Source organism: Chiloscyllium plagiosum, unplaced genomic scaffold (genome assembly GCF_037043375.1).
Source record: "Chiloscyllium plagiosum isolate Xiang-an unplaced genomic scaffold, Cpla_swu_hap1 HiC_scaffold_22, whole genome shotgun sequence".
Classification (NCBI taxonomy): Eukaryota; Metazoa; Chordata; class Chondrichthyes; order Orectolobiformes; family Hemiscylliidae; genus Chiloscyllium; species Chiloscyllium plagiosum.
This window is the reverse complement of record NW_028270160.1, coordinates 19,203,887-19,227,275: the sequence shown is the minus strand read 5'-3', so window position 1 is coordinate 19,227,275 and position 23,389 is coordinate 19,203,887. Positions and strand designations below refer to the sequence as shown.

Genomic DNA, 23,389 nt, shown 5'->3' with positions numbered 1-23,389 from the left:
TCACGGTCTAAGAATAATGGGTAAGCCATTCAGGACTGAGATGAGGAAGAATTTCTTCACTCAAAGAGTTGTGAACCTGTGGAATTCTCTAATGTAGCTATTGGGGTCAGATTGTTTGATGTATTCAAGAGGGAGCTGGATGTTGCCCTTACAGTTAAGGGGTATGGAGAGAAAATGGAGTGGGATACTGAAATTGCATGATCAGCCGTGACCATATTGAATGGTGGTGCAGGCTTGAAGGGCCAAACAGCCTAACTCCTTCACTTATTTCTATATTTCTATCTACTCCAAATGTACTTATATCTTATGGCAGAATTGTTTCATTTTCTACTGAATTCATTTTAACTTAATTATTTTACATATGATGATCTATTTTCCATTGTTCAGTAGCTGTTCTTATTTTCATTTTGCACACAGCGGTCTCTTGAAAGTAGATAACCCTCAGCTGTTCACTGGTACCTCTCTGACACGCACATTCACCTAGGGATTCTGTAGCATAGTGGTTAATAATGGTTAATTCTGGATAATAATCCAGAAACTCAAGTTCAAATGTCATCATGGCAGCTTTGGGATTTAAATTCAATTAATTTAGACATTTAAAAACAAACCACCAGTATTTGTGAATAATGTTTGAAAAGCTGTCAGGTTCACCAATATCTTTTAAGAAAGGAGATCTGCTGCTCTTACCCAGTCTGGTGGGTCACCATCACCTTTTCATGGACAATTATGTAATAAATGATAGTCTTCCACTGTTGCATACATCTTCATGAAAGACTTGGAAAAAAATCACAATTCTTAATGTAGCAGCAAGTGTCACATGACTATGGAGAACATTGTAGATTAACTCAACTCTGACCGCACTAGACTTCCACATATGCAGATATTTAAGCAGAGAAAATGAACAGCAACCATAAGTTGTGAGTATAGTTCACTTTGGCCTGAAATAGTTATTCCTCAATTCAATCCTTCACTGAAACCAGATAACTGAGTAACACAGTTGCACAGTAGTTAGCACTGCAGCCTCACAATGCAAGGGACCAGAGTCTGATGCCAGTCTGTGGTGACTGTGTGGATTTCCGCCGGTGCTTCAGTTTCTTCCCACAGTTCAAAAATATGTAGGTAAAATGGATTAGCTACAGTAAATGCAGGGTTATGAGTATTGCAGATCAGTGCAAACTCAATGGGCCAAATAGCCATTATCTGCACTGTCAAGATTCTATGAACTCCACACAAAGTGAAAGTCATGTTGGTGTGAAATGGTTCTCTTAAGGGAATAAAATCACCGTATGCAGTAAAGTGATTATGTTGTGAAACAAAGTAGGATTTTTTTTGTCTCCAGTGAAATGCATTTTTCTTTACCAGATGTAGTAAATCAGTTTGGAATGGAAACTATTATCCTGTATACTGCACTTCTGTTGAAGAGGAGAATTGTGGTCTACCACCCACGCATAGAAGCATTGCAGGAGTTTACCAGGTAAAAACAACACATGGGATGGCACATAGTGTTTCACTGCATTTGCATGATATTGTCTACATCTTCTAAACTTCCTACTTTGGATGCCATGATAACCAGATATTGCTATTTCCATTGCTTTATCTCTGAACCCTGTCCTGCGATTTTAATGGAAAATGCTGAGCCACACTAAATGGAGACACATTTTAAAAATCATTTATGACACCGGAATGTCCTTGGGTGGATATGCATTTATTGCTTTCCCTATTATCTTTGACAAAGTGGTAATGCGCTGCTTCTTGAACCCACTTCAATCCATTTGGTGTAGTTTTTGTGATAGTGACACAATGTATCATCTTGAAGCTAATAACTGGAAAAATGGCCTTTTCTGGTAGATCCTTGACTCTTGCCCTTGCAGAGAAGCCAGGAAGAACAAAGCAAAATCACTGGCTTTAATTCTCTGTTCTTTAAAAGTTTGTCATTTCAAAGTGTGGTGACTGCGAATTGTGACAGATATTCATTTTACTTTATATTCCAGGACCTTGCCTACATTAGCTTGGCATAGGCAGGATTGGTCAATACTTCATCCTTATGTGCATTTAGATCAAAATGAACTAGAGGCCTTGAAGACTTGTGTTGGTAGGAATACTGTTTCTTTTTCAAATCCACAATTAAATCACTTTTTGCTGTGCTACTCCTGCAATATCTAATTTCACCTGGAACGTTGTCACTCAATAATAAAATCCCTTTGTCTAATTCTGGGATGTATAAAGTGGTTGCAAATTACCAACTATCGATCCATCTGCTGGCAAACATTGATGGCTTTTCCCCTGTAACAGAGTATATACCTCTAGTGTTTAATGACAGTTCTAAGAATTGTTTTCACTTCAACACACAGGGTATGTAGCTGGTTTCACAGACTTAAAGGTGACTGACCGCCTAGACATCTACGATGTGTTTGTGAACCTGGTGGAAAGTGAGATCGTTGTTGCCCAACATGCTCAAGGTATCAATGGCACTTTAGTACTTCACTACATATTTTGTTTTACTATCATTCTGTGATCTATCATCCCTTTACTCACTGACCTACACTACCTGTACACTTTCAGCTCTCACCTTAAACCAATGTCCTTTAGTATTTGACATTTCCATCTTCAGAAAGAGACTCCAATTAACAATCCTATCCATGCCTTTCATAATTTTATATACTTCTGGTCACCTCCGACATTCTACCAAATACAATCCAAGTTTGTCCAAAGCTCTCCTAAGAGCTAATACACTCCAATCCAGGCAACTTCCTTGTAAAACTGTTTTGCACCCTCTCCAAAGCTTCCACATCTTTCCTATAGTGTGGCGAAAAGAACTACACACAATATCTAAATGTGGTGTAACTAAAGTTTTACACAGGTGCAACATGTCTTGCCAATTTTCACGGTCAGTGCCCTAATCATTCAGGCAAGCATGCTGTTTGCCTTCTTTACCACCTATGCACTTGCATTGCTACTTTCAGGGAGCTGTGGAAGATCCCTCTGTATACCAATGCTCCTAAAGGTCTTGCTATTTAACCTCTTAAAGTGCATCATCTCAAATTTGTCCAGATTAAACTCCATCTACCATTTTTCTTCCCAGCTTTCCAACTCATCTATACCCTGCTGTATCCTTTGATAACCTGCCTCACTATCTACAACTCCATCAATTTTCACATCATCTGCAAACTTACTAATCAGACCCTCTACATTTGCTTCCAAATCATTTGTATATATAACAAACAAATCACAGAGGTCTCAGCGCTGATCCTTGCAAAACACCACTGGTCACAGATCTCAGAAAAATACCCTCCACAGCTCTCCTATGTCTCCTACGACCAAGCTAATTTTGTATCCAATTTCCCATGGATTTCATGTAATATAATCTTCTGGACCAGGCTATGATGAGGTAACTTGTCAATTGTTCCTTAAATTCCCATACAAGAGCTCCTCCTGGACATTTTAGTCAGGTTGGAGGGGAGGAGGGGTAGTGGAATCTTTGGCCATTGATTTCTGGCCTGACGACATTACCAGTATGCTACCACCTCCCCCATTCTGTAGTGACTTCACATATGAAAAGGTTGAATCTCAATCTGGTCATGATGTCCATGAGGTAATGGGATCCAGAATGCTGAATTTGCTTTCTTCACTGCCTCATTATTGTAGCATTAGCAATCACAGCATGATGCAACTTGCTTGTGTCATTTTGAACAATGTCTAGCGAGTTCCTCCTAGTCATTGATGCCAATGCTGTCATATTTCAAAGAAAGCTTCAAAGTGACTTTGTAGCATTTTCTTCACCATCCCCTGGAATGCTGCAGGTGTGAGAGTTGAGAAAAGAAAATCTGACAGGAGAGATAATGTCATAGTCATAGAGTGATACAGCATAGAAACAGGCCCTTCAGCCTACCATGTCTATGGCAACCAACAAACACCAAACTACATTAATCTTACTTATCTGCAGTTGGTTCTTAGCCTACTATGCCCTACTCATCCAGATGCCTCTTAATTATTGCAAGAGTACCTGCCTCCATCATCCCTCTCAGGTAGCACATTTTATAATTCTATCACCCTTTTAGTTAGAAAGGAACTGTTCCCATTTCCTCTAAATCACTTATTCCTCTCCTTAAACTTAGGCCCTCTGGTCTTAAACATGTCTGTCAAGGGGAAAAGAGTCTTACAATCTACTGTTTTTGTTTCTCATATATTGTATACCTCTCCGCATTCTCTGCTCAAAGGAAAACAGCCTATCCTGTCTCTCCTCATAATTGAGACTTTTCATTCCAAATAGTATCCTGGTGAATCTCTTCGGCACCCTCTTCAGTGAAATCATGTTCTTCCAATAGTGTGGTCACCAGAACTGCACACAGTATTCCATCTGTGGCCTAACTAATATTTTATAAAGTTATAGAGTCATAGAGATGAACAGCACAGAAACAGACTCTTCGGTCCAACTCGTCCATGCTGACCAGATATCTCAACCCAATCTAATCCCACCTGCCAGCACCTGGCCCATATCCCTCCAGACTCTTCTTATTCATAAACCAATCCAAATGTCTTTTAAATGTTGTAATTGTACCAGCCTCCATCACTTCCTCTGGCAGCTCATTCCATACACACACCACCGTGTGTGTGAAAAAGTTGCCCCTGAGGTCTCTTTTATATCTTTCCCCTCTCACCCTAAACCTATACCCTCTAGTTCTGGACTCCCTCATCCCAGGGAAAAGACTGTCTATTTATCCTATCCACGTCCCTCATGATTTTATACACCTCTATAATGTCACCCCTCAGCCTCCAACACTCCAGGCAAAACAGCCCTAGCCTATTCAACATCTCCCTTTTGCTCAAATCCTCCAACCCTGACAACATCCTTGTATATCTTTTCTGAACCTTTCAAGTTTCACAACATCTTTCTGGTAGGAAGGAGACCAGAATTGCCTAATCAATGTCCTGTAAAGCCACAACTTCTCCCTGACCTCCCAAGCCCTGTATTCAATACTCTGACCAATAAAGGAAAGCATACCAAATGCCGCCTTCACTATCCTATCTACCTGCAACTCCACTTTCAAGGAGCTATGAACCTGCACTCCAAGGTCTCTTTGTTTAGCAACACTCCCTAGGACCTTACCATTAAGTGTATAAGTCCTGCTAAGATTTGCTTTCCCAAAATGCAGCACCTCACATTTATCTAAATTAAACTCCATCTGCCACTTCTCAGCCATTGGCCCATCTGATCAAGAACCCGTTGTAATCGTTGTAACCTTCTTCGCTGTCCACTTTTGGTGTCATCTGCAAACTTACTAACTGTACCTCTTATGGTCACATCCAACTCATTTATAGAAATAATGAAAAGTTGTGGACCCAGCACTGACCCTTGTGGCACTCTACTGGTCACAGGCTTCCAGTCTGAAAAACAACCCTCCACACCACCTCTTCTACGTTTGAGCCAGTTCTGTATCCAAATAGCTAGTTCTCCCTGTATTCCATGAGATCTAACCTTGCTAATCAGTCTCCCATGGGGAACCTTGGCAAACACCTTTCTGAAGTCCATATAGATCACATCTATCACTCTGCCCTCATCAATCCTCTTTGTTACTACTTCAAAAAACTCAATCAAGTTTGTGAGACATGGTTTCCCACGCACAAAGCCATGTTGACTATCTCTGATCAGTCCTTCCATTCCAAATACATGTATATCCCATTCCTCAGGATTCCCTCCAACAACTTGCCCACCACCGTCAGGCTCACTGGTCTATAGTTCCTTGGTTTGTCCTTACCACTTCTCTTAAGCAGTGGCACCATGTTAGCCAACCTCCAATCTTCCAGCACCTCACCTGTGACTATTGATGACACAAATACCTCAGTAAGAGGCCCAGCAATCACCTCCCACAGAGTTCTAGGGTACACCTGATCAGGTCTTGGGGACTTTTCCACTTTTATGCATTTCAAGACACCCAGCACTTCCTCCTCTGTAATATGGACATTTTTCAAAATGTCACCATGTATTTCCCTACATTCTATGTCTTCCATGTCCTTTTCCACAGTAAATACTGATGCAAAATACTTGTTTAGTAGCACAAGACTTCCGTGCTCCTATATTCTACTAATGAAGGCGAACAACACATATGCCTTCTAACTAACCTGTCTACAAATGCTGACATCATCAATGATCCATGGACTTGGAACACCAAGCGACTTACCATTCATTGTGTAAGATATTCCCTATTCCTGATGAAGAGCCTTTGCCCGAAACGTCGATTTTCCTGCTCCTCGGATGCTGCCTGACCTGCTGTGCTTTTCTAGCACCACTATAATTTAGACTCTGGTTTCCAGCATCTGCAGCCCTTGTTTTTACCTGTTTCCTTATTAGACCTCCCAAAATGCATCACCTCAAAACTATCAGGGTTAAATTCCATCTGCCATTGCTCTCCACAATTTACCAGCTGACCATTATCAAATTGTAGTCCAAGATCATCCTCCTCACTATCAACAACACCATAACTTTGTGTCAGCTATAAAATTACTAATTATACCTGGCGCATTCACATCCAATCCGTTAATCATGTAAAAAAATAGCAAGATCCCAGCATGAATCCCTGTAGTACACACTGGTCACAGGCTTCCAATTACAAAAAAAAAAATCGATCCTCCACCATCATCTTTTCCCTCCGATTTATAAGCAAGTTTCGGATTCAGTATGCTAATTTGCATTGGATTCCATGAACTCTTATTTTTTGGACCAGCTTTGATATGGGACCTTGTCAGAGGCCTTACTGAAGTCCATGTAAACAACATCAACTGCATGATCTTCATCAATACATTTAGTTATCCTTTCAAAAAGCTCATTAAAATTAGTCAGAGAGTATTTCGCTCTAACATATCTGTGCAGTCTATCCCTGATCAATCCCTGCCTTTCCAAGTATTGTTTAAGCCAGTCCTTTAGAATTTCTTCCAATAATTTCCTCGCCTTTTAGCTAGCAAGATATAGAGTCCAGTGCATTGCATTTGATTTTGTATAAAGTTTACCTGAATGCTCAGAAATTGGCTTCAGCATACCACTGGCATTTGTTCTATAACCTTCGCAGAGTCCCTAAAATGTGATAGAGGTATTGTTAATGGAGTTTCTTTAGCATACTTACATGTTGCTGATAAACAGTCCAGGACTCACTACACAACAGAAATGTGGTGATGGTGACAATTATCACATACACTGAGACTTTGTTGACTTAGAGATCTTTGTTGTCAAACCTCAGTGCCAGAGTTTGTTGAAAGCTGAACTGATGGAACTGATCTGGTGTTTGGTCTCCTTGTCGCTGACAAGGTGTAGCAAGTGTTCAACATATTCCAGAATCTCTCCTTTTAGGAATTGGAATATTTGGCTGATGAAGTCTGCGTTGATATGAGAATAATTTTGCCAACATTTAGGGACAGGCTAAATCTCATGCATGCTGAATTTAAGAGTTCAAAAATAGCTTGCAAACCTGGGGCAGAGTGGGCAACAGCACTACTGTCATCTGCATACTGTAGGCCTCTGGTACTCAGTTTAGTTTTGACATGGAGGCAACTGAGGTTGAAGAGTTTTCCATCCAAGTAGTATTTAGCACTGAGCCGGGGACAATTGATTTTGTACGAATAACCATTATCAGGTAGATTGTAAATTGTTGAATTCTTTATATTTTTCCAAAGCTTATTTTATATTTGAACAGAGCAAATTAATACAGTAAATTTTGGTGGCTGCAGATCTCTCACTGGTACTGTTAGTGTTTGGACCCATTTGACGTTGTTGATTAAGAATAGTAAACAAAAAGCATATTGATATGATATTGAAGCATTAGTTTAAGTGTAACTTTATACTTTACAGGGCATTGCAAAAACCTGTTATTGTTAGCGTAATATTGTACCATTTTGAATACCTGTAATATTTGCAGTAACTGTTGATGCCATTGCCATTAATGTGTGATGTTAGTCAAGGGAATCAAAATATGTCGCCAATACGTTAAATATTCTATATAGAGATCTCTTTTTATATCACTTCAACATCCTATAAGATTTCCCTGCCACACTTTATTGGCAAAGCTAATTGTTGTAAATTGTCTTACTCATCAGGAACAATGCTTCAGTGAGAATCGCAAACGCAGGATGAAATTATTACTGATTTTATTATTACAATTTGATGACAATGGTGAACTGTTTAAAATCTCTCTCCCACAGAATCAATGACAATGGGTAAACTGCACAAGGATATTGGGCAATTCATTGTTCAATCAGCCAGTGACCCAGAAAAATCAGATGGTCAAGTGATTAAGGTGATTATTTACCATTAAGTCTTTATTTGTAGAACTTTGAAGAGTGTATAGTGATTGTTCTGAGGGTCTTATGGCACAATGGTATTGTCCCTACCTCGGGTCCAGCAGATCTAGGTTCATAAGGCTATCCTGGAAGTATGGGGAGAAAGTGAGGTCTGCAGATGCTGGAGATCAGAGCTGAAAATGCGTTGCTGGAAAAGCACAGCAGGTCAGGCAGCATCCAAGGAACAGGAGAATCGGGCTTAAGCCCTTCTTCAGGAATGAGGAAAGTGTGTCCAGCAGGCTAAGATAAAAGGTAGGGAGGAAGGACTTGGGGGAGGGGCGTCGGAAATGCGATAGGTGGAAAGAGGTCAAGGTGAGGGTGATAGGTCAGACTGGGGTGGGGACGGAGAGTTCAGGAAGAAGATTGCAGGTTAGGAAGGCGGTGCTGAGTTCGATGGATTTGACTGAGACAAGGTAGGGGGAGGGGAAATGAGGAAACTGGTGAAATCAGAGTTCATCCCTTGTGGTTGGAGGGTTCCTAGAAGGAAGATGAGGCGCTCTTTCTCCAACTGTCGTTTTGTTGTGGTCTGGCGATGGAGGAGTCCAAAGACCTGCATATCCTTGGTGGAGTGGGAGGGGGAGTTGAAATGTTGAGCCACAGGGTGGTTGGGTTGGTTGGTCCGGGTGTCCCAGAGGTGTTCTCTGAAACGCTCCGCCTGTCTCCCCAATATAGAGGAGGCCACATCGGGTGCAGAGGATTCAATAGATGACGTGTATGGAGATGCAGGTGAATTCTTCGTAGGATATGTGGAACAGTTCATCTTCCGCAACTACACTGGCCCCACCCCCCACCTTTTCCTCCGCTACATCGATGACTGTATCGGCGCAGCCTCATGCTCCCACGAGGAGGTTGAACAGTTCATCCACTTCACCAACACCTTCCACCCCGACCTCAAATTCACCCGGACAATCTCAGATTCCTCCCTCCCCTTCCTCGACCTTTCTATTTCTATCTCAGGCGAACGAATCAACACGGACATCTACTACAAACCGACCGACTCCCATAGCTACCTGGACTACACCTCCTCCCACCCTGCCCCCTGTAAAAACGCCATACCATTCTCCCAATTCCTTCATCTCCGCCGCATCTGCTCCCAGGAGGACCAGTTCCAAAAACGCACAACCCAGATGGCCTCCTTCTTCAAGCACCACAATTTCCCCCCCCGACGTGGTCGACGATGCCCTCCACCGCATCTCTTACACTTCCCGCTCCTCCGCCCTTGAGCCCCGCCCCTCCAACCGCCACCAGGACAGAACCCCACTGGTCCTCACCTACCACCCCACCAATCTCCATGTACAGCGCATCATCCGCCGTCATTTCCGCCACCTCCAAACGGACCCCACCACCAAGGATATATTTCTCTCCCCTCCCCTATCAGCATTCCGTAAAGACCATTCCCTCCGTGACTCCCTCGTCAGACCCCCCACCAACCCAACCTCCACTCCCGGCACCTTCCCCTGCAACCGCAGGAGATGCAAGACTTGCGCCCACACCTCCCCCCTCACCTCCCTCCAAGGCCCCAAAGGAAACTTCCATATCCGCCACAAATTCACCTGCACCTCCACACACATCATCTATTGCATCCTCTGCACCCGATGTGGCCTCTTCTATATTGGGGAGACAGGCCACCTACTTGCGGAGCGTTTCAGAGAACACCTCTGGGACACCCGGACCAACCTATCCAACCACCCTGTAGCTCAACACTTCAACTCCCCCTCCCACTCCACCAAGGATATGCGGGTCTTTGGACTCCTCCATTGCCAGACCACAACAACACGACGGTTGGAGGAAGAGCGCCTCATCTTCCGCCTAGGAACCCTCCAACCACAAGGGATGAACTCGGATTTCACCAGTTTCCTCATTTCCCCTCCCCCCACCTTGTCTCAGTCAAATCCATCGAACTCAGCAAAGCCTTCCTAACCTGCAATCTTCTTCCTGACCTCTCCGCCCCCACCCCAGTCTGACCTATAACCCTCACCTTGACCTCTTTCCACCTATCGCATTTCCGACGCCCCTCCCCCAAGTCCCTCCTCCCTACCTTTTATCCTGGAAGTATGTCATATCATCTGATCAAGTTGATTGAACATATCTTTTACAAGGCACTTCTTGTAGTCTGGTAGTAGAGTCTTTACTGCTGAGTAAGGAAAGCCTCAGTTTGAGTCTCACCTGTTCCAGACGTGTGTGATAACATGTCTGAACAGGTTGATTAAATGTATTGATAGTGATTGTTCTGAGGGGCTTGGTGAGCAGTGGTAGTGTCCTCGTATCTAGGCTAGAAAATCCAGGTTCAAGTCCCACTTGCCCTAGTTGCCCCAAACAGATTGATTAAAAGTAACTCCAGTAAATGAAACATTCACTAGGAGTTACATGTTCATTTGTATATTCATATCCTTACTTCTTTCTTTAAGTTACTTTTAGATGATTATTGATCCATGGATTCCTTTCCATCTGTTCCAAATGCATTCTTTCTTAAAACCCTTATTTCTACTAACATCAGAGAACAGAGGAAAAAAAAACTTCTGATAAACTTTTCAGAGGTGTTTGGGGGATTGGCATTCCCAACACTCCACTTTGACTTGGTATACCTACAGTCCGTCCTCCACTGGCAAAGCTGCCCTGTTTGATATTTACAGGTATAACTGTAAATAATAACTTACATCTGAATCACACAGTTCAGAAGAGGCCCTTCAGCACATCAAATATACACAAATACTTCTCAATCTACACTAGCCCCACTTTCCAGTACTCTGAGTAAAGAAGTTTCTCCTCATCACACTCTGGCCGACATTCTTGACCCCTAATAGTTACTGACAGACCAACTAGTAGTAACAGAATATCATACTTTACCCTGTCTAAATTGTTCATAACTGAACACCTCAGTGGGGTAATCTCTGATCTTCTCTGCTCCAAGGAAAATAAGCCCAATTTCTGTAATCTTTCTTTGTATCTAAAATCCCTCATTCCTGGTACCATTCTAGTAAATTTCTTTTGTATTTTATCCTTCTTAACTACAGTGCACAGAACTGGACATAATACTCCAAATGTAGCCTAACCAATGATTTGTAGGGATGTAACATCATTTCCTTGCTTTTAGACTTAATGCCTCTATTTATAAACCAATGATCTTATAAACATTCTTAACTGTTTCAATTTGCCTGGTCACCTTCAGAGAATAATGCACGTGCATCTTGAGGTGCTTTTGTTCCAGTAATCCCCTCTAATTGTATCAGTTTCTCTTTGTTCCCTCTACCAAAATGCATTACCCCACATTACTCTGCATTAAAATTAAACTGCCGAGTGTCTGTCCATTTGGCCAACTTGTCAATATCCCTCTTAAGTCACTCAGCATCATTGTCACAATTTACAATTCTTCCTAGCTTAGTATCATCTGAAAATTTAGAGATTTTGCCTCAACACATATCTTCAAATCATTTGTATAAAATCAGAAAAAGCATGAGTTCCAACACTAATTCCTAGAAACTTGACTCCAATCTGAAAAATGCCCATTAATACCTACCCTCTGTTTCCTATCTTTTAGCCAACTGCTGATCCATTGCTGCAAGGACTTAATCCCAAAAAAATTCTAATTTGCTAATTAGCCTGCTATGCTTTCAAATGCTTTCTGAGACTCCAAATATACAATTTCTACAGCAGTACCCTGCCTGTGTCACCTAATCAAAGAACTCAGTCAAATTTAAAAATCACACAACACCAGGTTATAGTCCTACAGCTGCCTGATGAAGCAGCACCCCAAAAGCTAATTTTTCCACGTAAAGCTGTTGGACTATAACCTGGTGTAGTACAATTTTTAGTTTTGTCCACCCCAGTCCAACACCGGCACGTTCACATCATCAGTCAAATTTGTCAGACATGACTTGCCTGTGACAAGTCGAGCAAACATTTATATTTTTCTCTAAGTGTGTATTTACCTTATCCTGTATTATGGCCTCCAGTAGTTTGCCCATTATTAATGTCAAGTTGATAGGTCTGTAGTTCACTTGGCTCTCCTTTGCCACTTTCTGAAACAATCATATCATGTTTGCAATTCTCCAGTCCCCCAGGACTATATTTAGAAAAGCCTGGAAAATTTCTGTCAACAACTCTGCAATTTCCGCCCTCACTTCTGTCAGCAATATCAATGCATTCCTTCCCAGCTTGGTGATTTCTCTACCTGAACTTCTCCCAGCCTTTTTTAGAATCTCTTCTTCATCTATCACTGTACTGCTCAGTTGCTCAATACACACATTTTCAGCACGGCCATTGTCACCAATTTTTAATTTGCTAAAGACAGAAGCAAGGTACTCATTTAGCACCTCTGCCATTGCCTTTGCTTCAGTGAGCGGCTTACCCTGCTTGTTCCTTATGGGCCCTACTCTGTCCTTCACTAATCGTTTATTATTATTATGTTTGAAGAACCTTTTAGTATTTGTTTTAGAGCAGCCTGTCATCCTTTCCTTTTTGGAAAGCCTTCCTTATTCCAGCCTTAGCCTCTCTCCTACATTTGAGATATTATTCCTGATTCTATTGCTTTAATATTCCAGTATGCATCATATGCTTCCTTTTTCTTATTTTCTAATCAATATTCTTAGTTGTCCAGAGTATTCTTGCTTTGGATATCCCATATTTATTTCTCATAGACTTGTACCCTATTCATCTCTATTTTTCAACCACTGTTTTATCCAGAAATATGTGTTTCCAATCAACCTGTTCCTGTTTAACTTTTAGACCCCTAAAATCTACCCTTTTCCAGTCTGGCATTGTAATAATTGACCGATTTTAATCCTTTTACAACTTAATATTGATTCTTATTATGTTCGCTATTTCCCAAATGATTCCCCACTCTGATGTTCTCCCCAGCTGGCCTATCTCATTTCCTGGGACGAGATCCAGCACAGCCCCTTCCCTGGTAGGACTGGAATTGGACTGTTCCAGAAAGTTCTCCTGCACATATTGCAGGAATTTCTCCCCTTCCATCCCCTACACTCTACATTAGCCAGTCTCCCCTAGGGTAATCATACTCACCAATTATCTCATGCTTACTTGCACTACAGATTTCCAAAATCTGCCAATACAAGGAGGTGATCACTTTGTTCCTCTGAGTTTCCTAGATTTCCTTAAATTCCATCTGCCACTGATCTGTCCATCTGACCAATGTGTCCATATTCTCCTGTAAGCTAAGATTTCTTCCTCACTGTCAATCATCCAGGCTATCTTTGTGTCATCCACAAACTTACTATCATCCTCCCACATTTTCTTCTCTATCGTCGTTTATATGTAACACAAATAGTAAAGGCATCAGCACTGACCTATGGTATTCCATGGGATACCAGCCTCCAGTCACAAGAAACAAACACTGCCTCCTGCACTCTATTCTGACATTAAGACAATTATAGATTCAATTTACCAAATTACCCTGGATCCCCATGTGCTTTTAATTTCTTTACCAGTCTCCTGATGAGGGGACCTTGCCCAAATTCATAAATTAGATCAACCACACCACCCTCACCTACATACCTGGTTACATTCTCAAAACTTCAATCAAATTTATTATGCATGACCTCCCTCTGACAAAGCTAGGTTGACTATCCCTGATCAAACCTTGCCTCTCCAAGCACTGATTAATTCTCTCCTTCAAACTTTCTCCAATAACTTTCCTACCACTGATGAGACACTTGCTGATCTGTAATTCCTCGATTTATCTCTACACCATTCTTGAAAAGTAGAATCACATTAGAAGTTCTCCATGGCACCTGCCCTATGGCCAGAGCCTCTATAATTTTCTACCATAGCAGCAAGGATATAACTCATCTGCACTTGGGTATTTTCCCACTTTTAAGCTTGCCAAAACCTCTAATACATCCTCCTCCAAATTCAAGACAGTTGTGAAGCTCTCTTTTAATACTCTATCAATATCCTCCAGCTCCATAAACAAATTGTCCCCTTGGACCCTAATGTTCTACTCTATCCCTGGTTATCCTCTTTCCTTTGATACATTTACAGAATACCTTGGGATTCTCCCCAATCTCCTTTCCAGTAACACCACTACCACTCGTAGAGACCCAAGCATGTTGGTCAGGATTGAGAATAGGCCACAGGATCCCTTTTATTCCAAGATTTCACCTTAAAAGAGATCATCTTGAAACAACAATTTTACAAATTTCAAAGCTATAACACTGAACCATCATCCCCTCACAGCAAATAGGGTTGGGCAACAAATGGTTTTAAAAATTCCAGAAAAGTGGCAGTAACAGTTCAATTTTTAAGGTTGAAGATCCAATTAACTTGCAATTGGGTAAGGAACAACCACAATATATAGCAGAATGGGGGTTTTGTCATGTGATGATAGTGTCCCTCCCACTGAGCCAGAGGCCTGAGTTCAAGAGCCACCTACTCCAGAGGTGTGTAATAACATCTCTGAACACTTTGGTTAGGAAAATATATAAAGCAGAACATATTTGTCCCAAGTTATTTCCTACTGGAATCTGAAGCTTTTTCTTTTGGATTAGTTAACTCAATCATATCACAGTGGATTATTAGTGACCTCTTAGAGATACAAATTCAGCACAAAGGCTACAAATGCATTGGAAATTAAGCCGAGACTGCTTCACTCCCATCTTGTCTTTTTGCAGTGATGGGTTTTCCTTCTGTTAAAAAAAGGAACCTCCTGCACCAAATGAGGAAAAAGAAAGCTGCAGATGTTGGGAGTCCAAGGTAGAAAGCAGGAGGCTAGAAGAACACAGCAAGCTGGGCAGCATCAGTGCATCAAGTGAGATGGACAACCCCAATACATTCTCAACCTCTCCCCTCGCCCGAGGCCTCATGAAACCACCAAAAGTGGTCCCTAACTTTTTCCTCATTCATTCACAGGATGTGGGCGAAGCTGGCTATTAGCCACATTTCTTGTCCATCCCTCGTTGCCCAGGGGCCAGTTAAGAGTCAATGAGACAGTAGCCCTTGGGTCTGCTAGGATTAGGGCGTCTTTACCTTTTACATTTTCCCTCCAACGTTGGCGGTAGCTTCCAAGCTTTAGGGAGGTTTTTACAGATTGTACATTGAGTTTGATTAAGGGGGGTGTTGGTGAACAGACAGCAAACTCTTTATTAAACACAACAGCCAAGAGAACCTGATCAATCTGACAGGAGCTCGCGCTTTCTCACACACACGCCCCCAAACAGCCCGCGGGACTTACAACGGCTGCGGCACGGCCCCAGTAATATCGGCTGGCATTTCTTCTCAGAAACCAACCTCCTTAGAACCCCTTTCGAAATTACAAATTGAAATGTTTTTATCCTCCACCACAGCAGTCGATTAAAGGACCCGTGGGTTACAGTTTGCATCACCGCCTCGTGGGAGTTTGACTCCTCCCTGCAACGTGACAATATGGGCGGCGCCATCTTTGATTCAGGCAGCTAACGGTAGTTCGGCCCAGCTGTTTGTGCGCGTGCGCAATATATGCCACCTAGTGGTGTTTACGCTCCTCTGTTCAAATCTTTTTTGTCTGGGGTTACAGTTCTATTATTTGCTTGGATTTTCTTTTTTCCTTTTCTAAATACGCTAATTCTTATGCCAGTGTGCAGTTTGTCTTTTTGCCTCAGCCACATTAGCATTCATAGCTGGACCATGGTATTGTTGGGTATGAAGGTATGGTTGGCCTCACAACCAAGGCTAACTCTTGTCTCCCAAGAGTGTTTGCTGATCATGTGACCCAAAGCAGGCGCCCATGCAAACTTTCCACAGTTCACAGAATCGAAGTCAGGGTAACAAAGCTACCCTGCTTTGTAGCCCAGCTGAGATGAGCTTCTTCAACAATGAATAGAGAATTCACCTTCAGACCACCCCGGTTTCTGCAGTTTGTAGAGCAAGCAGAGGGTATAGATCTAAACAAAATGAAAAGAAAAACAAGATTCCAGACTCCATTACTCTTTGTGCTGACTTCCATTTACATGATTCCTTTCAGGACATTTCACAGAAAACAAAAGAAATTTTGGCTAACTTAGCCTCACTGGCACCAGACGAAGAGGGAAAACCCAAGATCACTCTGGAGATTCTAAAGGAGCGCCATTTTCCACCCGCAATTGAGACCTTCCTCTATCACGTAGCAGCTGCAGAGCAAATGCTTCAGATCTGACTCTTGCTATTTACAGTGGGAGACCTTTAATATAGTTGACCAAGGTGAATTCTTAGACAATATTCAGCTTAAAAGCTGCTTTGGGGAAATGAATAAATGATTAAAATTGAACTGGCGCACAGCACATTACTTGCTGGCTTTTCAGTAATATAATTTAAATACATTCTGAATTGGCCCATCAATTAAATGAATGCGTATATGTAGACTTGCATATTAAAGAATCACCATACTAAATATTTAGTGAAGGAATCCACTAAATTCTTCACAAGTTATGTACTTAACTAGAAAAAACACAGTAAAAATGAATACTGCATTAACACCTCCAGTACACTTCAAAATTCAATATGACCAGTATGTTTATTAGCTTATTTTACTGCTTTTTTATGTCTGGGTTGTCAAAATTGATTTTCTATGAAGTGATGTATAGGGTTTATTGGCCCTCTTCAGAAACAACCCGCACTGATTGCAGGGTTCCACCATGGGAAGTTTATCCCGATCCTTTCTGTATGGGAGTACCTTTAACACATGGCAGTGATTTAGCAAAGTTCCTAAGTTTATAAGATATAGGAGCACAATTAGGCCAAACAGCCCATCAAGTCTGGTCCACCATTCGATCAAGGCTGATATGCTGCTCATTCCCATTTTCCTGCCTTCTCTCCAGATCCCTTCAATCCATTACCAAATAAACAACTGTCTAATCTGTCTCTTCCTTAAATATATTCACTGTCCCAACATCCACCATACTTTGGAGTAGTGAATTCCACAGTGACTCAAAGGTAACCAGGAAAATAAATGCTGGCCTTGCTAACAATGCTTGAGAATTTATTAATAACCTTATGTAAAGTTCGGTGTGTATTGTGAACATAACGATTGCTGCATTACAGGTAGTTTTCATTCTGATGATTTTATGGTCGGTTCACATATTTCATTGACTTGATTTGTATTTTTCTTCTTTCTAATGGTCATTTTCTACATATTATTCAGCAACCATATTCCTCAAGCCTTTCTTTCAACCCACTAAATCCCACTAGCAAATGTTCTACCCAATCTCACAACAAAAATAAATTCTCAAACACACTCCCATGATACAGCCTTCCCAGTGTCCAATTCATAAAAACGTTGCCTTAAGTGTAACGGAGACCGAGATGAGTTCATTATTATAGGCAGAATTTTCTAGGGTCTTTCTAGGTGATGTGGGCTGTGATGAGATTTGTGGCAGAATCGGACGAGACGTTCAGTAACACAGACGTGGATGTCAGAGCATTTTGGATCATCTTTTCTTCTTTTGGAAAGTGGCATGGGAAGTTTTTCGCTAGAAGTAGCAAGTTGCCAATTAAGAAACCTAACTGGATGCTCACAGCATCCCTGCCTTATCTTGCCATTTTGCACTTTACCCTCGCAGCCACAGATACCAGGCTCATTATTACTTCTATCCTGCCTTCCACTCACTACAAGCACCAAGGTAGTAAGAATGCCATGATTATCAGCGGGTCTCAGTCAAGTCAAGCAAGGCAGCCTTTGTCCAGGGGCTCCTAGCACACAAAATCAAAGGCAGCCTTCAATACAAGTGTAGGGGCATGGAAACTGTCAGTCAGCCACTCAGGATGTTCTACACAAAAGGGTGAGGAGCCAAACATTAGGCATCCTACCACCCAGTCTTGAGCCTTTCTACTTTTTTGGGGGCTGCTTTTCTCCTAAACAACAGAATCCTATATTAAAGGAGATGAAAGCGGGTGGCATAGATCTCCAGAACTGTTCAGGACAGGTCTAGACCAAGTGTTTGTCCAGGCACATAACTGGTTTTTAAAGATGGTGCATATGCAAGGAGTGCCAGTAAATTCCAGGATATCTGCTGGGTGGTGTGTGGTTCAGAGAACAGTGCATGGGATGTTATGTGGCAGGATGTGTTAGTTAATGAAACAAAAACAGAAGTTGCTGGAAAGGTTCAGCAGGTCTAGCAGCATCTGTGAAGAGAAATCAAAGTTTTGGGTCAGTCAAAGCGTTAACTTTGATTTCTCTTCAAGGGTGCTGCCAGACCTACTGAGCTTGTCCAGCAACTTCTGTTTTTTTTTCTGATTCTCAGCATCTGCAGTTCATTCAGTTTTTATTTGTGTAGTTAATGAGGCAGGCTTGGTAAGATTTAGTGAGAAATCTCTGCACAAAACTCTACACAAGTTGGACTTAATAAAAAAAAACACAAGATTCAGCCATACATTCTCTTTGGAATAAAATAGCAAAGGTTACATGTGTAGTTATGTTCACTACACTCTGGTGTCAAATTCCTGAACCACCACAGGCCCATTTTGAAACCCAATTTGATGCTGCATTTTTAAATTACTCATCAGCTTCAGTTGATTTTTATACTTTAGAAAAGATCAGCAATGGTAGCTGTGCTCATGACATTGAAGCTATAACAAATGCTTGTTTGTACTTCAGAGTTGAATAAAGCTTGACGATTTGGACTGAGACTATTCGCTTCTACCGTGGAGCAGTTTCTTTACCTCTGGGTCTTTGTAGCATGTTGGCTGTGGAGATCAGAAGGATGCTACTGAGTAAAGAGAACGTAGGAACGGACAAGTATTGTGGCATTTTTATTTTGACAAGTATCGGGGATTTAGATGTATTTATTCAAAATATCGCTGAAGTTGAACTGAGAGAATCTGGTCCTCGATAAAAGTAGATTCAATGTAACAGGAACCGATACCAATGTTGTCTTCCAATTTACGTTCTTGCTCAAAACAACAAAAATTGGGACAAATCCATTGCAGCCCATCAGTCTAACCTTGATCATCAGCAAAATGGTGGAAGGGTATGTCAAGTGTGCTATTAAGTGACTCTTTTCTTTAACATTGCATGGGATGTGGGCATCATTGGCAATACCAAAGTTGCCTCTCATCCCTAATTGCCCTTGAAGTGAGTGGGTTGCCAGCTCATTTCAGAGGATAGTTAAGAGTTAAACACACTGTTATGAATCTGGAGTCACATGGAGGCCAGGATAGATTTTTCTTCCCTAAATTATATTAGTGAGACTGATGAGCTTTTATGATAATCAATGAGTGTTTAACAGTCATTATTTCTGAGACTAAATAGTTTTTAATTCCAACTTAAGTGGCACTAGCACCTATGGTGGGGTTTAAACCCATGTACCCAAACATTAATCTAGGCTACTAGTTTGAGTCCAGGGACATTTCTATGACACCAGTAACCTGCTCACTTTGGGTTCTGACAGAACCACTCAGCTGCTTAACCCAACACACAAGTGTCAGGCAACAGCCACCGCCAATAAGAGAGAATCTAACCATCTTGCTATTGACATTCAATGTCATTATTCTCTATGAATCCCTACTAACATCATCTTGGGATTCAACTGACCAGAAACCTTCCTGGATCAGTCATGTCATGGCTACAAAAGCATGTCAATAACTGTAAGAGTTGATAAAATGTGGAGCTGGAAAGAGCACAGCAGGTCAAGCAGCATCAGAAGAGCAGGCAAGTCGATGTTTTGGGCAGGACTTCTTGAATCCTGATGAAGGGTCCTGCCCAAAATGTTGACTCACCTGCACTTCTGATGCCACTTGACCTGCTGTTCTTTTTCCTGCTCCACATTTTATCGACTCTGACTTTCCAGCATCTGCAGTCTTCACTATCTCCAAGTTGCTATCAACAACTGTAAATCTTGCAGCAAGTAACTCACTTTGGCTCCACAAAGTCAGTCCACCATCTGCAAGGCACAAAGAATATAATAAATATTACCTCATGAAGCTTGAAATCATCCAGGACAAAGCAGCCAATTTTTCACATTAACTGTCCACTCCCTCCACCTCTGAGCAGAACTGAAATGGACTGGAAATGTTTTTATGTTGTTGACAAAGGGAGGAGTGAGTGAAAGAAACAGGTAGTGAGAGTCCCTAAAGCAAGAGAAAAGGGGGTGGTAGAGGAGTGATTGAGATGTAAATAGGCGTTTGATACGAAAATAAGAAAATGGGTCCCCTTTGCAGAGAGCAAAGCACACAAGACAAATGTGATACTGGGGATTTGTAATCAAAATGGAGGTCAGAGGACATGCTCTGATGTTGTCAAATGGTCTGAGGTTCATATGTATGGAAACGTTATTGCAATGAGTTAGACAATTAGTCATGACTCAGTTCATCCCTGAAACACAATACTCTAGGTTCAAAACCTGCTGCAGATCTTCAGCACAAAAATGAAGGCTACCACTTCAATGCAAGACTAAGGAAGCACTGCACTGTCAGAGGTGTTGTCTTTGGGATAAGACATTAGACCAAAGTTTGTGATCAGAGTAATGTCTTGAAGGAGTTGAGAATATACAAGATTGAGGGTCTGAATTAACTTCAGTAGAGACCATCATTAATTCCTCAGTCTTTAAGCAGTCATACAACTATATAGATTGGAAACTGTTGGTTTTTGTGGTGAAGAGATACTGTCCGTCCTTCCAGGACAGAAGATCTGGGTTTAGGTCATACTTGTCCCAGAAATGTGTTATAACACATCCAAACAAAATGGTTAAAAATAAGTTTTAGATAGGAAATAGTTTGAGAGATTAGACTCTAACTCGTTTTAATTCTTCCAAGTGTGTTAGTATTGTTTGTATAAACAATATTTTATGTCAGAAAGAATTGTTGTGAATCTGGATTGGATTAAGCCACTTTAAAAGCATTGACGCAAGTGTCACTTCAACATGAATTGACGTATTTCATCTGTTTTGGGTATTCAAACTAGAACAAGCAGCTGAATGAAAAATAGGAGTTTTCAATAATAATGAAAAAATTGTTGATTTAAAAAAAAGCATCATTATTACCAAGGTGTGCCATGATTATTCTTTTTACTTAAAAATAAAAGATACAAAACAATAAATAACATGTTTGGTAATCATTCACAGTATACAGAGTTCAGCCGTCAGAGATGGATATGTGGAAATCTGCTTTGGCCCATAATAGAGATTCAAGGCCCAACCAGGGTTGGGCCCCAGCTCTCATCAGCAAATTGACAACAATCTGTGGATGCCAAACAGCTGTGCAGGAACAACTTACTGGTTTCAACTTGAGATGATGGCTCACCAGCTGGCTCCCCAGCAGTGGCACAAAGATCAGTCTTAGGTTATGGAAAGAGGAAATTGAGGGGGGATAATTGGGAATTTATTGGAAGGGAGCTTCAAAAAGATGTTTGGTCCATGATTTGCAGATGTAAGTGATCCAACAGGTATTTCATTCGAGTCTCTGTGTACCTACCCTTCCATGTGTCATCTGCCATATCAGATGTTTAGGCATACGTGGCCTCAATGAATTTCAAGCCATAATGTTTCTGTACCAGAAAAGATACACATACAAATTCCTCAACAAATTCATGATTAAGTATACTTAGCAGCGTAGGGCTGAGCTACCCATTCAGACTGGAAAGGTCTCACACTTGTTTGTGCTGTCATCAGGACAGAAATGATGGCAGTAAGATATAAACTTTGAATTTTTATATACATTCAATATATACCTCTGTACTTTCATGCTACAGAATGAAAGGCAAATCATGCTTTGAGTGTTGTTCTTCACTACCATACAGTGTCTTCTGCCAATGAGTGAAGTGATCACGGGCAGACACTATGATGTTCCATGGTAATGTCATCCCAAAAATGACCAAGCTCCCGTATAAACATGTCACATTTCCAAAGGAAGTAGAGGACTGTACGCATGAAAATGTATTGCAGCCTTAAAGACAAGACGGAAAAATCTTGGAAATCCATTACAGATAAAAGGTAATAGACTACAACACATTAAAATGTGGGGAAAGTGGAACATTTTTTTTAAAAACTGGTGCTAAAATAATTAATATTTAGTCAAACATTATTAGTTGTCACAGTATTTTACATTATTACAAATACTAATGCACCAAATAAAACTTCAGCTGCGTATGGGATCTTGAGCTACCTTGTTTTGAATTATTGTCTATGTATGATGAGATTGGTCCATGTGAACAATTTAACTTCAGGCACAATGCAATCTTATTTTGTGATATCTCTTTCATAACCCTCTGTTGTAATAAAGACGGTCTTCTGTTGTGGCCGATTGGATCAAAGGTTCAAGATTGTCCCGTTTTATCTGAAATAAAACTAACAATTAGTTTAGATTTTAAAAACAAATGCTACTTTGCTTGCAGAGTGCGGTTCTAAATTATCTACCTTTCACTCTTGTATTGTCCATCTCCCCTCCAAAGCAAATCTTACTCTCAGATTGTTCCCTGCCAACTCTCTCTCTCATGGTTATATAGAAAAGCACAATCTGAGTTACTGGCATGGCAACTGAAGCTGGAAAAAGCTAATCATGTGACATCCACGATTTCACGCTTTACCAAAGAATTGCAAAATGAGACACGTTACAGGTCTTCTATTGATTGTATGAATTTCTATAAATTAAAGATGGAAATTCACAACCTTTTTGATCTGGAAGCCTCAACACCAACGTGATGGAGTTTTTGCTATATATTGAGTTGTTGGACAAGCCACACACAGTCATACAGCATGGAAGCAGATCCTTTGGTCCAGCTAGTCCATGCCAACCATGTTCCCAAATTAAACTAGCTCCACTTGCCTGCATTTGGCCCATATCCCTTCAAACTTTTCTTATTCATGTAATTATCCAGATGCCTTTTAAATGGGAAGATTGTACCAATTCCACCATTTCCTCTGACAGTTCATTTCACACATACTCCACCCTCTGTGTGAAAAAGTTACCTCTCAGATCCTTTTTAAATCTTTCCCCTCACGTTAAACCTATGCCCTCCAGTTTGGGACTTCCTTTACCCCAGAAGAAAAAAAAAGATCTTGGCTATTCACGCTATCCAAACCCCTCATATTATAAACATCTATAAAGGTCACCCCTCAGCCTCCAACACTCTAAAGAAAAAAGCTGAAGCCTATTCAGC

General features: G+C 41.2%; 2 protein-coding genes across 5 annotated transcripts in view; one reads left to right on the top strand and one right to left on the bottom strand.

Annotated features, from left to right (window-relative positions):
- Window positions 1–23,389, top strand: part of dennd10 (DENN domain containing 10) — a 52,099-nt gene that overhangs the window by 10,029 nt on the left and 18,681 nt on the right. Inside the window, exons 5-10 of one of the 3 annotated variants that reach the window (XM_043712863.2) lie at window positions 1,363–1,474; window positions 1,992–2,092; window positions 2,352–2,459; window positions 8,191–8,285; window positions 16,286–16,500; window positions 18,893–21,334. In XM_043712863.2, coding sequence (XP_043568798.2) covers window positions 1,363–1,474; window positions 1,992–2,092; window positions 2,352–2,459; window positions 8,191–8,285; window positions 16,286–16,456 — 587 coding nt within the window. In that variant the 3' untranslated portion in view covers window positions 16,457–16,500; window positions 18,893–21,334. Of the gene's footprint in view, window positions 1–1,362; window positions 1,475–1,991; window positions 2,093–2,351; window positions 2,460–8,190; window positions 8,286–16,285; window positions 16,501–18,892; window positions 21,335–23,389 lie in introns of those variants that run through there. The other 2 variants (XR_015760905.1, XM_087998830.1) reach the window with 2 other exon arrangements.
- The window catches only part of sfxn4 (sideroflexin 4), a 27,988-nt gene continuing 25,879 nt past the window's right edge, over window positions 21,281–23,389 (bottom strand). For both annotated transcript variants that reach the window (XM_043712864.2, XM_043712865.2), the window contains exon 14: window positions 21,281–22,566. In XM_043712864.2, coding sequence (XP_043568799.1) covers window positions 22,489–22,566 — 78 coding nt within the window. In that variant the 3' untranslated portion in view covers window positions 21,281–22,488. The remainder of the gene's footprint in view (window positions 22,567–23,389) is intronic.